Genomic DNA, 17,334 nt, shown 5'->3' on the forward strand with positions numbered 1-17,334 from the left:
CAAACACACATCAAGTATTCCAAAGGTCAGCCCTGTTCCTTCCCAGCCTACAGACTAGCCAGTGCACAACAACTTAGCAGCTCAAGCTTGGAGAAGCACCAGCTACAAAGGCCACAGCTAAGACAGGGCCCTCACTCACAGTAGCCCAAAGCCCTTGTTTTGCACCAAGAAAGCAGGGTATGACAAAAGCTGGACATAGGTGTATGTCTGGCAGACTCATGAATTAGAGAAAACAGAGGATCCACAGGGCCAGCCTGACTGTCTTTGGATGTGTCACCCGGTCCACAGCATGAAGAAGATGAGGAAGAAAGGACCGAGTGGACCTCACCAAATACTACCATCCAGATCTATGACTCCTCAGATAAAGATGTTCATAAACAACATTGTTTAAAAACTAATGTGGTGGCAAACACTTGCAACTGCAGCCTAAGAGCCTGAGGCAGAAGGATCTTAAATGTGACACTGGATCTGCTGCATATACACAAAGGTAAATCAACTAGGCAAATCCAGTTCAACATTATGTAAAACCAAGAGGTTGGCTAAATCGTCACAAACAAAATAAAAGCAAACAGGATACCAAGGATGGCCATGTCAGTATGTACAGACCAAGAGTCTGCTAAAGTCTAATATTCACTTCCCTCACACTACATCTAAGGGTCAGCTAGGCAAGGCTGCCCGTTACCTCTTCCACCAGAGGTTAGGGGAACACATGAGCCTACTCAAAGACATGTGAGTTTTACATACAAGACAAAAACGTACAAAGATGACCTAAGAATTAGTAAGTACTTAGTATGTATAAATAATAAATGTATTTCTACACGCCAAAACAGAGATAATAACAGTTGAGTCCATGTAGAAAAACAAAGGATCAGAACAGCCCAAGCAATTTTTAACAAAAATTTTTTGGAGTGTGCATATGTTTGTAGGTTCAACATTAACACTGGATGTTTTTCCTCACTATCCTTCCCTTTATATTAAGATAGGCTCTCTGGGAGAACTTGGAGCTTGCTATTTCTGCCAGTGTGACTAGTCATCTAGCTCTAGATTTTCTGACTCTACTTGCCCAAGAATTAAGATTATAGATGGGCTGCCACACTCACCTGGCTTTTATATGGGTTCTGAGGATCCAAACTCTGGTCCTCATAGTTTTATGGTAAGCCATCTATTTCCCTAGCCCATGAAAAATTTCCTTTTAGATTAAAAAAAAAAAAAAAAAAAGTATCTCTGCACATATCTGTGCACACATGTTGCCCAGAGGCTAGAAGATGGTGTTGAATCTCTTGGAGTCAGAGTTACAGGAGGTTGTCAGCCATATAGTGGCATGGATGCTGGGAACTGAACTCTAGTTCAGAGAGTAAGAGCAGTAAGTACTTAACCACTAAACTATCCCTATTTGGCCCCTTAGCCCAATAATTAAAAAATTGAGAGACCACACTTGAAGGAAGGAGTCTCCATCAGCTGACATGCTGGCTTGTAAGGCTGGCCATCCCAAACCTGTGGTGTTATCCAAGTAGAAAGGTCTAGATTGTGTTTGGTTGTTTTTTTTGAGACAGGTCTCACTATGTACCCCTTACTGGCCTGAAACTCAAGAGATGTGCCTCCCTCTGCCTCCAGATTGCTGGGATGTGCACCACCATGCCAGCCCATGGGGGGTTGACAGAAGGACCCAAGGAGAGTCTTGGTGGTGGTTAGTAAATTTTTCATGGCAGCAGAGGTCAGAAGACTGTCTTGGTCAAAGCCCAGAACTACACATAAAGAATTGTGAGTTTTCAAGCCCATGGGAGACCCCCCCCACTTTCTGAACAGGGAGACAGAGGAGGGAGGGGAAACTGCAGTCAGTATATAAAAGAAATGAAAAAAAAAAATGGAATTAGTGTTATAGAAAAAAGATTTTTTTTGAGTTTTATGGTAAGTCATAGTTTAATTCCTCCTGAAATCTTAACTGCTCCCTCCAAACCCCCACCTTAGTGATTCAAAGCCCCGACCTTCTAATCCCCTATGTACGGGCATTTGTACACATACGTGCCTACTATAAAGTTGTTTTCTGACCTGCCACAAAGAAAGAACACTCAAGGTTTTCCATACCGAGAAAGGGAGCGTCAGCAGTGACTCACCTTCTCCTCAGCCAGGTGCAGGAGCTGCTTCTTGGCCTTCTCCACATCTGAGGAAGGACCCCTGATGACAACTGTGTCACTTCCAGAACCCTCCACAGGAAAGTGAATGTGGACTCCACCACATTCCTCCATGATGGAGCGGATCAGACGGCCCTTTGTGCCAATGAGAGAGTTGTGAAGTTTGGCAGGGATTGAGACCTCCACCTCAGCTATGTTGGCCTGAAATCAAATAGAACATTAAGAGGAAGTTACATTGTTGTGTGGTGAGAAAAGGCCAGAAGAAAAGAATGCAGCTAAAACCTGAAAGTGTTTGAAGAAACAGGATAGGGTAAGACTTTTTCTTTCTTTCTTTCTTTCTTTCTTTCTTTCTTTCTTTCTTTCTTTCTTTCTTTCTTTCTTTCTTTCTTTCTTTCTTTTTTTTTTTTTAGTTTTTCGAGACAGGGTTTCTCTGTGTAGCTTTGCGCCTTTCCTGGAACTCACTTGGTAGCCCAGGCCGGCCTCGAACTCACAGAGATCCGCCTGGCTCTGCTTCCTGAGTGCTGGGATTAAAGGTGTGTGCCACCACCGCCCGGCAGGGGGAGACTTTCTAAGGCAGTTGCGTGTAGGCCAGCAGGAAGACATAAACAGTGTTAATAGGAAAGCCATGACTTTAGACTCTGTAATGTTGGATCTGCTGCCTTAAGTCAATTCTGCAGGTGGCTGGCAGGTGAATTAATGTGTGTTGTAGAATATTTTAAGGTGTGTTACTTTTGTTTATGTTGCATTTGTTTAACTCTGTGAAGCTGTGTTACTTTGCCTGTCTAAAACACTTGATGGTCTAATAAAGAGCTGAATGGAAAATAGCAAGGCAGGAGAAAGGATAGGTGGGGCTGGCAGCCAGAGAGAATATACAGAAGGAGAAATCTGGGAGGAGAAAAGGAAGAAGTAGCCAGAGAAGGAGGACTCCAGGGGCCAGCCACCCAGCTACATAGCGAACCATGGCGTAAGAGTAAGATTTACAGAAGAGAACGGGAAAAGCCCAGAGGCAAAAGGTAGATGGGATAAGCTAAGGAAAGCTGGCAAGAAACAAGTCAAGCTAAGGCCGGATATTTACAATTAAGAATAAGCCTCTGTGTGATTTATTTGGGAGCTGGTTGGTGGGCCCTCCAAAAGAGCAAAAACAAACAATATATATCTACAAACAAATTTTCTTATTAAAACAAAGACTCTGATTTTAGTCAAGATGAAATAAAGACTGAATTTACCCGTTACCTAAAAAAGTGGTTTTAAAGACACTGGTGATGAGAAACAGGCAAGGCGAGCCACAAGAGGCGAGGAAACAGGTATCAGTCAGGGACGAGGCAGTGTGAATACACAGACCAGAGTCTAACGAGGGCAGCATGAATAAAAAAACCTGAGAAATAGAGGCCACTTATCTATGGATTTACAGACATCACCCTGGGCGCAGGAGGAGCCTAGGACTAAAGGGATGGTGCGTGCATCCCACCTTCAGTAGATGACATGGTGCTGAGTCTTGAGTCTAAGCTTAGCAGAAGGTACTCGGACCCAAACTAGACACAATCAGGTGTGATCCTGTCTAACAACCCTAAAGGAACAAATGGTTTCTCAGTAACTTAAAGTTCAAAAGCATTATGAATGTATGCAACAATAATATCAGTCACTAATTTGACATATGGGGATGTGCTGTATAATGACTTCTCAATTAAAATCTTTCTCTCTAGGCTGGGTGTAGTGGCACACAACTTTAATTCCAGGTACAGACAGGTGGATTTCTGTTGAGTTTCAAGCCAAGCAAGGCTAAGTAGTTAGATCCAGTCTATAAACAAAAACAAGTTCTCTTTTGGAGGAGGCTCAAGTCTCAGGAAGTAAATGAAATTTATAAAGCTCAGGAATTAAAAAAAAACAAACAAAACCCCCTAGAGTCTAGAGTCAGGAAGGTCTTGAAACTTCCAAGATTCACAAGGACCCTCTCTAAAGTTAGATATGCAGTAATAATTGCAGGGAGAGGAAGTTTTCTAACTGTCCAAGTGGTACAGTGAGGTCCAGGGATGCCACTATCACAAGACGTCACCCATGTACCTGTAAGTAAGCTCTCATCCATGGTCTGTAAAATGAGCAATAAACTCACAGGTTTACCAAATTGGACTTTGGTATACTAGTTACATCAGTGTGTTGTTGATGCCATATCTAGTGTGAAAAGACACTCGCTTATGTCTCCCCAGGAAAGTCACATAACAGGATGATTCCAGGGGTGTACAATTATCATCAAACTACACAATGAAAACATTTCTAGCTTACTTCATGTTAATTTTTTATATTTTTGGTTGTGAGCCTAGCCTTTAACGGCTGAGCCATCTCTCCAGCCCCATGTTAATTTTTTAAAAGCTAAACAAAATTCAGTGGGCACTTTGAGATACAGTTTGCTTTCCGTTTTACAATCCTTCTGTGTATGATGTGTGTGAGTGTAGACACACACATGGAGGTCAGAGACAATCCTGGGCCACAGGGTTTCTTTTTACCCACTACATATGCTAGGCTGGCTGGGGATTCTCTTGTCTCCAGCTCCCATCTCAATGTATGTACACACACTGCAATTACAGACGTGTACTACCACACCTGGCTTCAACATGATTTCTGAGGCTCTGAAACCATGTAATGTGGTTAAAGTAAGTACTTTATCCACTGAGCCATCTCTCCAGCCCCAGAAATGATTTTCTGGTATAAAAATTAACAAAAGGAAAATGTCTAAGCAGGATGTGGTGGTGCATGCCTTTAATTCTAGCACTGGGGAGGCGGAGGCAGAGGCAGGTGGATCTGTGAGTTCAAGGCCAGCCTGGTCTACAAAATGAGTTCCAGGACAGCCAGAGGTACACGGAGAAACCCTGTTTTGAAAAACCAAACCAAACCAAACCAACTCCCCCAAAAAAGAACAAAAGAAAGTCTAATAAAGTCACACTGGGTCAGACCCAAGGACAAGTGGCATCCTTGCTGTAGTATCAAGTGAATAAGAACTGAGAAACGGAAGTAGAGAGCTGCTGACCACTTGATTAACACTCCCCAGGTGGACAGCGGAGCCCCACACAGGCTGGGAAGAGTTGGCTAGGGATTTTAAGGAGTTCCACCAAGAAGCAGCTCCCATTACCAGGTCTTTCTGGATAGACAGAATCCGGCTCCGGGCAGCTTCACAGTTGGCTCTCTTGCCAGTGATGACAATGGTCTCAGAGTTGCTGTTCTCTGCAGGAAGGTCAATCTTGGTGTTGCTTTCTTCACGAATCTAAAGGAGAGGTACATAAGAGAAAGTTTTCCTACAGTAGACACACCTGAGCACAGGGCTGGGAAGGAAAGTCTGTCCCTCCTTTGAATCCACAAAGGCTTTAGGGCTGGCCAAAATGAGTTGATCACCTTTTTAATGTTTGCGCCTCCTTTCCCAATGATATTCTTGTGAAACTGTTTGAAGATCGGTACAGAAATTGAATAGCTATTTTCCACCTTAAAGACAAGAGAATGGTACAATAACTATTCATGCCAGAGGGTGAAGTCTCCTTTTTATCCTCCAAAGCTACATGAACTCAAGTACATACCACTGGCAAACACAGACCCAGCCTACTTTTCTCCCCATCTACTTGATTATTGTAAGGAAAAATTAGATAAATTGTCCACCATCTAATTAACTTGGCATATCAACTTATAGAAATCCCTTTATAAGAAGTGGTCATCCATTGATATCCTCCCTATGCTAATTCCCTGCCCGGTTCCACCCTCCTGAGTGCTTAAGGAAACTTCCTTGTCTGTGTATCCTGCATAATGGGCGTTAACAGCTTAGATGCAAGATTGTAAAACATCAGTAGCGAACTTCTGCCCTCTGGGGTTCTCCCATTGTGCTGTAAGCCTGTATTTAAGACCATCCCCCTCCTTCAATAAACGACATTTGGCATAAAAAAAAAAAAATCTGGTAAAGAGATAGTGACTTGAAATTTTCTAATGTGCTGGAAGTCCAGATATAATTTTAAGAGCAATGTGATGTCATATCAATAAAGTTGTTTTTTTTTTTTTTTTTACTACTTTTTTGCTAAAAAAAAAAAAAAAAAAAAAAAAAAGGGGTCATCCAAAGATTCTGTAGCTCTTCAGTATACACAGAGAAAAGTCTGTCCACACAGCTTTAACACATTCTGGCTAGGGGAGGGACTTAAAATCGATGTCAAGGCTTGTAGGCCCTGGTACCCTAAAAAGCCCAGCACCTGGTAGCTTCATGGCAACAATTCCGTGATACCCGTCGGGGGAGACAGGAACTAGAATGGACCCCTCATGTGACTATGGTGATCTGCGCTTTTCCTACCAATTCCCTTTCCACATTTTTCTAAATCTTTCAGCTTGTTTCTTTTTACAATTATCTTTTCTTCCTCTTTTTGGAGTTAGGTTCTTACTATGTAGCCAGGACAGCATTGAATTTAGGTCTCTGCCTCTGAGTGCTAGAATTACAGGTATATGCAATTATGCCTCCTTTTCCAGTTCAATTTTTGAGGAAACAGTTAATTCAGTAAATTACTCTCTCTTTACCTGTGTGTTTTCTCTTTCCTTACAAAATGGGGCAGGTTCTCTACCTGGGTATTTGAAGATTCCCTCAAGAAAAATGAGGGGGATATGGAAAACGGCATCTCCACTTGACTTCCACCACAGACACTTGATAATTACCGACTGTATACCAAGCACCAAGGTACTGAGACAGGTGTTACCATCACTTTGTTCCAAGCCCCCGAGACAGCAGACCACCCTTAAGGCCGAGCTCCTGCAGGTTCTCAAAAGGTCTGTGGGAGCCCTGCTCCCCAACCCCAGAGGGTACATGAAGTTGCCTACCAGGTCTGCAACCATCTTCTGCATGTACTTAGTGCATTTTTCCACCTCGTTCTTGGGGCCTCTGAGTTGCACAATATCACTTTTTTGTGCTGGGTCTGGAAAGTTGATGATAACCTAAAACAAATCACCAGGAGAGACAGTGTACAATTATTCTAAGACTAAACTTGGGGGCAGCAAGATGGATCAGTGGGTAAGGGTGCTTTGCCACCAAGCCTGATGACCTGAGTTCAGAACTCACACAGTGAAGAGAACTAACTCCTGAAAGTTGTCCCAACCTCAATCCATATCATCTACTGTGTATGTATGCCTATGAGCATGTATGTTTTTAAAGTGAAATACTGACAATCCCTTAAGTGGAAATCACCACTCCTAGAGGTCAACGAATGCTACTGGGGTTAGCAGTGTAGTTCAGGGTAGAGCACTTACTGGCATGCACAAGGCCTTGTGGGTTAGATCCCCAATAACAAGGAAAAACAAACATTAAGGAAAAACAAAAACCAAGGAAGGAAGGAAGGGAGGGAGGGAGAGAGGAAGGAAAGAAGGAAGGAAAGAAGAGGGAGTGCTTTGGAGAAAGCTTTACCTCTGGGAATTTGTCACGAATTTCACGAATCCGTTCACCTTTCTGCCCAATGATTGTGCGATGAAATCTTTGCTCAATGATTAGATCCTTGGTACGCTCATTTTCCTAAAATGTAATTAAGTAGATGATGCCATTTATCACAAGAAAGGCTACTAACGTCCCACCACCAGGCACCATGTGAAGTAGTGTCCAGGTAGCTGTCTGCAGGAGCCTCTAGAAACAATATACCACTACGAGTGCCTATTCCAGGACACCTGTCTGACATCCTGGTAGTGAGCTATCTCCCTGAACAGTACAGTTAAAGAATGGACTGCAGGGCCCGTCAGCCCTGAGTGCAGTCACAGTAGCACTGACCACTAAACTGGGCCAGAAGCACTTTTTTCCACCAGAACCACAACATCCTACACAGCAGGGAAACGCTCCTTGAGCACAATTGGGCTTGGACCACATTCCCTACATGGAGAATTAGGATGGCTCATCCCAGGTCACTGAACCCACACCAGTCTCAATGTCCTCCATTGTCCCCACTGAAATGTCAGAAGGAAAGAACAGCAGGCACAGACAGAATCCAGGAAGAACACCATCAGCCTATAAAACACTGCTAAGAATTCTGGTGGATCAGATTGGTATCTGATGTCAGTGATTCAGTACGGGCAGAACACACTCCAGGGCAAGGTACACAAGGCAGGAGGCAATGATGTCAACAGCAGACCTTGGCTTAGATACCAAGCTCAAGGACGGTCAGAGGACAGCCAAAGGGTTACAGGAAAGAAAGAACCACTCCCCATAAAACATTTCTTCTTCCAATTTGAGGTTCCTAGCATGGGAACTAGGGTAAGAACATGAACTGGGACCAACACACAGTCAGGTCTTAAATCAACCCTTTTGGACTTTTAAAGGCTGTCAGCGACTTTCATGGGAAGCTAGTCAGGAATCACTGCAGCATGATCCTCATCATTGGGTGTCTCAGGCCCACAGTGAGACTGCATTGTCTTTCAAGCCTAGAAATAACAGCCCATCTGTGAAGCTGCAGCAGGCACATGGGACCTCTGTTCTCTAGCATTCAGGGGTGAAGAGAGACAAGATTCACTGGTGATCTGGGGAGGACAGCAGAAGAAACATGGCTCCAGGACCACATATTCCAACAACGCTTTTCCTTAGAGGCAGCCAACAGGCACAAGCCAGCACCTCTCGGGAAAGGTCTGGACGCTTGGCTTACCATTCGAGAGGCGAGCTCCAGCAGCTCCCGCTTGGCCTGTTGCACGCCCTGTGGGTCTCCCTCAATCCGGATCAGGTTACTCTTCTCGCTGTCAGGGGGGATGCGCACAGACACCTTGTACTGGTCTTTGATTCTGTTGACTTAGGACAAAAGGAAATACAAATACATCTTCAACACAAAAGGTATGGTTGTCTACTAATGACTAATAGTCAAGAGAATGAGGGTCATGCTTCAATATGCTAACTAGTCATTCCTATTCATCAAAACTTTCAGTATCTAAGAAAAAAAACAAAAACAAAAAAACCTGGTTGTGCTCTCCAGATTGCTAAGTTTCTAGGGCATTGTCTTCCAGCTTTGAATATAAGCTGCAACTGCCCTAAGAGCTTCAGATGAATGATGACCAGTGCCAATTAGTATGAAACATAGCTGGCCTTGAGTATACATATGGTATTAGAATATCTAAAATATAACAGGCACTACTAATATGCAAGTAATTTTGTTAACTATATAATTCAGGCAGCAAGTTACGCACATTAAATAAGGACACAGCCACCCAGGGACCTGATTCACTCTGGCAAAGTCAGGGTCGCATTAAATAGCCCTGGCTGGCCTCCAGCTGTCTGCCTGCCTCTACCTCCTGAGTGTACCACCACACTAAGGCCATTTAACTTGGGGTCGCTCAAGGGATCATGGCTTTCCGGGTAGTATACTGGAGATTATGCCTTTTGTAAAACAGTTGTTGGACAAAATTTGCAAAAATCCCTTCCCATCACTTTCTCTGGACAGAATATGGTGATCCCATTCAAGACCCGTCCATTGTACAGTCAGGAAAAGCAAAGCCCAAGATGAGCTCCACAAACAGTATATGATAGTCATCTGGAAGGAACTGATGTGATCAGCTGTTCTAGGGTTAAATTCAAGAGTAAGAGATAGGGGTAGGTTGGGGAAAATAGATTTTAGAATATGGAAGAAAATGAAGGTTTGTAACTGGTAGAACACAGTTCTTTGACCATGGTACAGTTCTGTAATTCCTAGTGAGCAGAAATCAATTTCAGAAGTGTATGACTGTACTTTGTATCTATTAAGTAAACTCTACAGTTAACTAAAACAAAAAGCAAAACTATAAAAGCAAGTTCCTGGTGTGTACACGCAAGGTTCAAGCTGCATGTGAAGTAAGTGCCAACTGAGGTCATTCAGCTGGGATATCATCACTGTCATGAAAATGGCACAAAATATAAAACTACCACCAGAAAGAACGCATCATTCACAGGTCACTGAGGAGCAGACAGGCTTATAACCCCTATAGCATGGAGTTGTTTTAAGGATATGCAAACGTGTTATATGAGCACAGCCATACAGGAAAGGTGGATTAAAAGAAGGACTTGAGTGGTGACATACACCATAATCCCAGCTCTCAGGACCCAGAGGCAGGAAGGTCACAAATTCAATTAGGCTATATAGACACCCTATCTGGGGGTGGAGGACTCCTTGGCCTAGCACTTTCAAGGGCCTGGATTTCATTTCCAGCACTCAATCTATCAATCCTTGGGAGTGGTGGCTCACTTTAACATATTGTTAAAGTCAGTGCACTCTTGTGCTGTTCCTGCAATCTGAACCAACAAATTAAAACCCGAGCTTGAGACAGTGTATGACTACTCACTTAACAATAGTCCTCTCTGAGTGGACGACTTGGACACAAGTCTGAGAAGGTAACTATAAGAGTCCCACGAACACTGGTGGGCAAAGTGTAGCAGGCTGGATGAAGAGTAAAGACACAATTTTCAGCTAGAGAGGGCTGGTTTCTGAAAGTGACAATTAGGTCTCTTTAGGAAGGTGTAGAAGCTGCATAATCAATTTCTATTGACAGCATACTTTGCCTGGCGTATTCACCCAGCACTCAGGAGGCTACAGCAAGAAAATCATGAAGGTCCTCATCACTGAGGTCCTCCTTCTCAGGGCTTCAGGGCATTAGGGCCCTGCCACCACCCATCAGCCTTACTCACTGTTAGCTCCACTCTTTCCAATGAGGTGTCTGTGGAATTTATGGTCGATGTTGATCTCTACATAGTCCATCCGATTAATCTACAAGGGAAGAACAAAGTTCAAAAGATGAATGCTTCTGGTTCGAAGATGTGCCTGGCCATTCAGAAATGCAGAAGACATCAGCACTTGTCCTTTCTTCTTGCCATTTCTCCATATTCTGTTTTTTTGAGACAAAGTTTCTCTATGTAGCCCTGGCTGTCCTGGAACTCTCTATGTAGATCAGGATGGCCTCCAACTCCAGAGATCCACTTGCCCCTGCCTTCTAAGTGCCGAGATTAAAAGTGTGCACCACCACACACCCAGCAGGAAATGCCCTATCTCAACCACCAAGAATTGCTGCAAGATTGTCCCTCTGTTATCCTCAAAGGTCCCAACCTCAAAATAGTTTCCCTTACCCAGAGTTCTGGGAGTCCAGTCACCTTCTGTCTCAGAACCTATTCCACCCCCAACAAAGCTACTCTTCTGTCTCCATGACCACCCATGACAAGACTTCTACCTGTTCCCACCCTACCAGAGCCTTCCCTGTAGCTAGCAAATGTTCTACTTAGAGGGGCACTTACCAGGTCTTTGACCATTCCTTCAATCTGTTCTTGGGCTACACTCACATCCTCCGTGGGGCCCTCCAGGGTGATCTTGTCCTCACCTTCTGTGAACTCAATGTGAACCTACCAAACCAAAATGAGGGAAGGAATGGCCAAGGCCAAATCATACAAGTTGCTATGCCGTGTACAGGTAGTGAGGGTCTCATCCACCAACAACACAAAGAGCTGAAAGGAAGGGTTGAAGCACGGCACCAAATATCATGGTCCAAGGTCTGATATACCTTCTTTGCTGAGAACAGGAGCTGGGAAGCCCTTCCCAGTGTGCTTGCCCTCAGTGTGTACAGACATCACCACTGTTCATGTTCTCAGGCATTGTTTTCCCTTTGGAAGGCAGACTTCACTTTGATTGTATAAAGAGAAAAGATGGCAAAGACAGTGTCTCTTTTCTTTCTTCATTTTTGTGTAAAAATCCATGTGAGTTTATGTCTGTAGAGACCTGAAGTAGATGGCAAGAATCATCCTTGGTGATTCTTCCACCTTATTATTAAAGAAGCAGGGTCTCTCAGTCAAAACCAGAGCTTGCTCTGGGGATCCTGTTTCTACCTTCTGAGACTAGACTTATAGGTAGGCTGCCATGCCCAGTTGTCATTTATCCAAATTCTAGTCTTCATACTTTTTCAGCATTTTAGCAGCTAAGCTATTTACTCAGTCTAAGGACAAAAATTTTGAGAACATGATGGAGTAAAACTCACTTTTTACATGAGCAGGCCAGTATCTTGTGCAGTTTGTAACATACAAAGGGTAAGGTAGTTGGAAAGGGAGAGCAGTCTGCCTACATCTAAGTATATCACTTGTGATTCTAAGGCTAGAAACACTGAAGTGACAAGCAAGCCAGACAACCCCAATGTCAACAGAACAGGAATAAAGTGACAGAGGCTCTCTGCCGTCTCCGGTAAGGACAACACAGTGTGAGAAGGCTGATGACACACTGAAGTCCCTTTCCAAAGGTTGCTCTTCAAATCATTATTACAATCATTACATTGTAATTATTAAATGCACAGTTAAGACATTTCATTCATTAAATCTATTAATGAAAACTGTCTCTGGTTACAAAGACTGAAAAATGGTGCATATACCTAAAGACATTTATTATGCTCTTCCATGGTTATTAAGGGAAGCTGACTGTATCAACAGGGTAACTGAAGCTTGATATTGTTCCATAGTCTTCAAATCATCCACAGTACAAATAGTAACAACAAAACCTTATCAGGCAATTTCAAAATACCAGGTTAAAAGTGTTTCCCTACCTTTGGCATTTGCTGAGTGATTTTGGCCAGGTTCTGCCCTTTCTTACCAATGATGAAACGGTGAAGCCAGGAAGGGGCAGAGACTGAGGAAACTGTAAAACTGTTGGCCTAGGACAAAAACAGGGAAACAGTTGTGGGTCTGCAGGGCTCAAGTTCATGTTGAAACAAAGGTCACACCAGGTGCGGTGGTGCATTCCTTTAATCCCAGCACTGAAGACACTGAGGCAAGTCCAGCTTTTTTTTTTTTTTTTTTTTTTTAAAGAGTTTTAGGACAGCCTGGTCTAACAGTCAGACCTTATTAAAAAAGAAAAAGTCAAACCACTCCTATAAGAGTACAGAGGTGGGGCTGGGGACACAGCTGATGGTCCCCAGAGCTGGATGGGATAACGTATGTTTGCAATTTCACTACTAGAATTGTGCTTGCCTACCAGCCCAGCCCACTTGGGAGGCTCTATGTCAAGAGAACGTCTCACCTCCTAAGTGATGACCCACCTACATGCACTAACACGCACTAACACACACACACACACACACACACACACACACACACACGAAGATTTCAGTGGTGAGTAGCCCCTGCCCCAAACTGGGCACATTTCACTGTTTTTGGGTCTCCAGGATAAACCAACAAAGAGCCAGTCCATAATGGGCCCCCCATCAAAGCACACTTTACTCTTAGAGGGAACTACCTTGGCATAGACTTCAGTCAACGCCTGTCCCAACTTTTCAGGCTCACCACGAAGTATCACAGTTTCAGAGATGCTGTCTGAGGGTGGAATCTCAACAGAAACTCCAGTTCTTTCCAGGATCTCTTGCAATGAATTGCCTTTTGGCCCAATGACATACTTGTGCTGAGATTTCTTCACTTCTACTGCAATGGTTGTAGTCTTCTTCTTCTAATTAAGAACACCATAAAGGTAGTCAGCAAGAAAGACAGGAGACACAGGCAGTGTGGACAGACTGTCACTACCAGCCAAGTCAGAAGGGGACACAGATGTGGTTCTCAGTAAGTGAAGACCATAACCAGCTTCTCCAAAATTCTACTTCTCAAGTGCCTGGCCTTCCCCCGAGTCTGGTCAATTTCAAAGCTGTTAATGCCAACCCCGAAGACCTGAGTAAATAAATCAACTGCTCTCCCCATTTTTCCTCTTCTTTTTCTTTTATAGAGTTGGGGATTTGACTTAGGACTTTGTGCTTTTGAGACAAGTACTCTACTACAGAGCTATACTCCCATCTTGCTTTTCCAAATAAGGAACAGGCTTCACACTTCAAAGTCAGAATAACCTACAAATCACCTCTAAAAAGTCTGTGTCAATCTTACAGCAGCAACCTATCAGTGTGGTCACAGACCCGAGAAAGGTCACACACCAGGACACCACCCTACAGCATACCAAGTAGGCCAAGAGGGAAATGTGGCCACCAAGCACTGAACACAGATACTAAGGCTTTGTGAGCAAGGGGGAAAGGGTATAGGGTCAACTATGGTATTAGCCAAATTCCCACACTCAAATCCCATTAACTGTTCCTGTTTCCCAGCTCTGCCACCTCCACAATGCACCTTTTCCTCATAAATCTTCTTAATACGAGCCACGGCCTGAGCAAGCTGCTCCTTCTCTCCAGTGAAGACGATTTCTGTCCGGTTAACACTGGGTGGAGGGATGTTGATGCGAGTCCCTGTCTCCTGCATGATCTCACCCACAAGTCTATTGTATGGCCCAGCGATGAAGGGGTGGAAGGCCTTCTCCACTTCTAGCCTCTCTACAGCACGCTTGTCCTGCAAAGGGCAGAATGAACTGATGAGAGCACCCTGGAAGAACAGAGCCTGCCGACGTCACAGTCAAGGCTCACATACACACAGTGCCCCTAGTTCCTTTTGAAAAGGGCAGCTCACTAGGAGCAAGGCCAGTGCTGGGCAGGTGGCAGAGTGTAGGGTGCAAACCACTCAGAGACCTACCTGTTCAGCAGAGATGAGAAGGACCTCATGGCGAGCTTTCTCAATGCCTTCTTTGGTGCCAGTGATCTTGATCTGATTACTGGGGTCATCTGGGCGTGGGATCTGGATTTTGGTTGCAGTTTTTAGTTCTAAGTCTTGCAGTTTCTCTCCATTTTTGCCAATGACAAAGCGATGGTGCTCTTTAGGAATGGTAACAGTTGCTGAGGCCTGTAACAGGAGAGACCAACAAAAAAATAAAAACACACATAGGGTTCTGAGGAAGCACATTTGTCTAGGACATTCTCTAATGAGAATGCTCAACCAACCTCTCTCATTCATTCTATTACAATCATAAGTGCTCAAACACCACACCACAGTCACAGGGAGCCTGCCCTGGCCCCAACTAGGGCCATTTCAAGTGTATCTACACCATTGCTCAGACCCCTCTATTATAAGAGACAGAAGAAAACATGTCTGACTGCATGGAGAAATATTTCATTACATTCTTCTTAACATTTATAACGGGGGGGGGGGGGGGAGGGGAAGACGACTCTAGAAATCAGCAACTTCACTTAAACTGCAAGTTAGGAAATGTAACATGGGGTGTAGTCCAGTGGTCTAGACTTGACAGGTGTCTACAAACCCTGGCTTTGATCCCCACCATGGGAAAAGGGAGAAAAATGTATGCTACAAGCTAACAACATCACATACAAGCTACAAAAGGCAGCTTAAATCACAAATATATCATTTTTTTCTAATTACAAAAAAAAAATTACTGGAGTTTTAAGCATAAAGTTGATTATAAAACTTTCATGGGCTCAGTGCTAGAAGGTGAAGACAGGATCCCAGGGCTTGCTGGCCAATCAGTCTAGGTAACTGGTGAGCTCTAAGTATGGTGGGCCACTCTGTCTCAGAAAGAAATGAAGAAAGACATGTGATGTCAACCTCTGGTCCCCACATGTGCACATACCTGCACATAACACACACCCTTCTCTCACACCCCAAACTTGCATGGGAAAACCAGAAAACCAAGCAATAGTACAGCACTAGATAGAAGTAGGAGAGCATCAGCACAAAGGAAGACTGACTAATGGACCAGAAACAGACCTAGGCTGCTGTGGACACTTAGGACCTACCGAGAACAGCCTTTGGTCAGAAAGGGTGCTGATGACAAAACAGCCATGTGGGAAGAGATCAACCTGGACCAGTATTTCACAATACCGGAATACAACCAAATAATCAGAAACCGAAAAAGAAGAACACCCTTAGACATGAAGGAAGAAAAAAGGGATAAACTTTTTTATGACTTGGAAGTGGAAAATGCTTTCCTAACAGTGATTCAACATAATAAAAATAGTAAACGTAACTATATAAATGGACCAAAGATTCACAGAGCAAAACATACAGAGATTAAAAAGGGAAAAATAAACTGCAAAAAATTTTACTTTTTATGCCTGAAGAAGGGATTGGAAGTTCTTTTAGTGTGAATTCCCCAAAACTGAGCAAGCAAACCATCTGACATAAAAAAATAGAAGAGACCTTTCACAAAATGCTGCTGCAAATTAAAAGACATCCCCAAAGCCGGGGAAATGGCTTGGTTGGTAAAGTGCCTGCCATCTAAGTTACGATCTGGGTGCAGTGGCACCTGTCTGTAACTCTAATAGTGCAGAGGGAGAGAAGACTAGCAGATTTTTGGAGCTCACCGACCAGCCTGCCATCCTGGAGCTCCAGGTTTAGCAACAGACCCTTTCTCCAAAAAAAAAAAAAGAGGTGGAGCATGCTCAGGAAGACACTGAGGCATCAGTGTCCAGCTTGCACAGACACAAGCACACACTCATATAAACACCTACATATGCATTTGCATACAAAAGCCAGGATAAGTCTATTCAGCTATGCCTCTGACTGGCAAAACCCTAAATATTAGATGAGCTTGGCTCTTGTTCTCTGCAGATGGGAGAGAAAGACACTAAACTTCTAAGGGAGGGAACTTACTTGTTGTTGGCCAAAGTAGATACTTAAAATCACCTTTTGACCTAGCAATATCATTTCCAGGATTATCCCAAAATACAAACCAGTAAAAAAGAAATAGCCTATGAATATGATCCCTGCCCCCACTTTTTTGGTCAGTCACATAGTAACAAGAGCCTACAAACCACCTAAGTGCTTAAACTACAGGATACCTACAGAGTATGTCACACAGCTGTCTATAACACTGAGGAAAATCAATATTTGTTGATACATAAGACACCACAGAAATAGTATAAAAAAAAAAAGCAACTTAGAGATTAGGGCTTATGGTAAGTTGTATTATGTTTCTATTTGTAAATGTAAACAATGAGTAACATATGTAGTGGGTATATAGGTATAGTCACACACAAGGAAATGGAGGGGACAGGTGCATACTATATAAGCTGGGAAGGAGCGTTTCTATCCAGCTTTGACATTATAGTCATGTGACTGTTGGAATAATTTTGAAAAATTTAAAATAAACTCAAACAAATGTAGGAAAACCCAGAAAAAAAATTATTTTGATTTAAAAATACTGCCATTTTTTCACGTTAAGCAGAAATAGTTTGGATACATGATATCCCTTTCTCAAGAACTTCCCTCTGGAAGACGCAGGAGCCTAACCACTCTCCAGCGACTGCACTGAGCCCGGCACTCACCTCTCCAGCGCATTTCCCACCCCAAACCCGGGAAAACAGCCTAAGATCTCTGGAAGCATACACCCAAGATTAACCT

General features: G+C 43.5%; 1 protein-coding gene across 2 annotated transcripts in view; it reads right to left on the reverse strand.

Annotated features, from left to right (window-relative positions):
- The window catches only part of Hdlbp (high density lipoprotein binding protein), a 78,626-nt gene that overhangs the window by 13,470 nt on the left and 47,822 nt on the right, over nt 1–17,334 (reverse strand). For both annotated transcript variants that reach the window (XM_059277974.1, XM_059277975.1), the window contains exons 6-17: nt 14,614–14,820; nt 14,218–14,433; nt 13,349–13,555; nt 12,660–12,767; nt 11,371–11,475; nt 10,771–10,849; nt 8,768–8,907; nt 7,549–7,653; nt 6,969–7,082; nt 5,517–5,603; nt 5,257–5,388; nt 2,115–2,333 (exon numbers count right to left, since the gene is read on the reverse strand). In XM_059277974.1, the coding sequence (XP_059133957.1) occupies nt 2,115–2,333; nt 5,257–5,388; nt 5,517–5,603; nt 6,969–7,082; nt 7,549–7,653; nt 8,768–8,907; nt 10,771–10,849; nt 11,371–11,475; nt 12,660–12,767; nt 13,349–13,555; nt 14,218–14,433; nt 14,614–14,820 (1,719 nt within the window). The remainder of the gene's footprint in view (nt 1–2,114; nt 2,334–5,256; nt 5,389–5,516; nt 5,604–6,968; nt 7,083–7,548; nt 7,654–8,767; nt 8,908–10,770; nt 10,850–11,370; nt 11,476–12,659; nt 12,768–13,348; nt 13,556–14,217; nt 14,434–14,613; nt 14,821–17,334) is intronic.

The sequence above is a fragment of the Peromyscus eremicus genome, chromosome 13, assembly GCF_949786415.1.
Source record: "Peromyscus eremicus chromosome 13, PerEre_H2_v1, whole genome shotgun sequence".
Lineage (NCBI taxonomy): Eukaryota > Metazoa > Chordata > Mammalia > Rodentia > Cricetidae > Peromyscus > Peromyscus eremicus.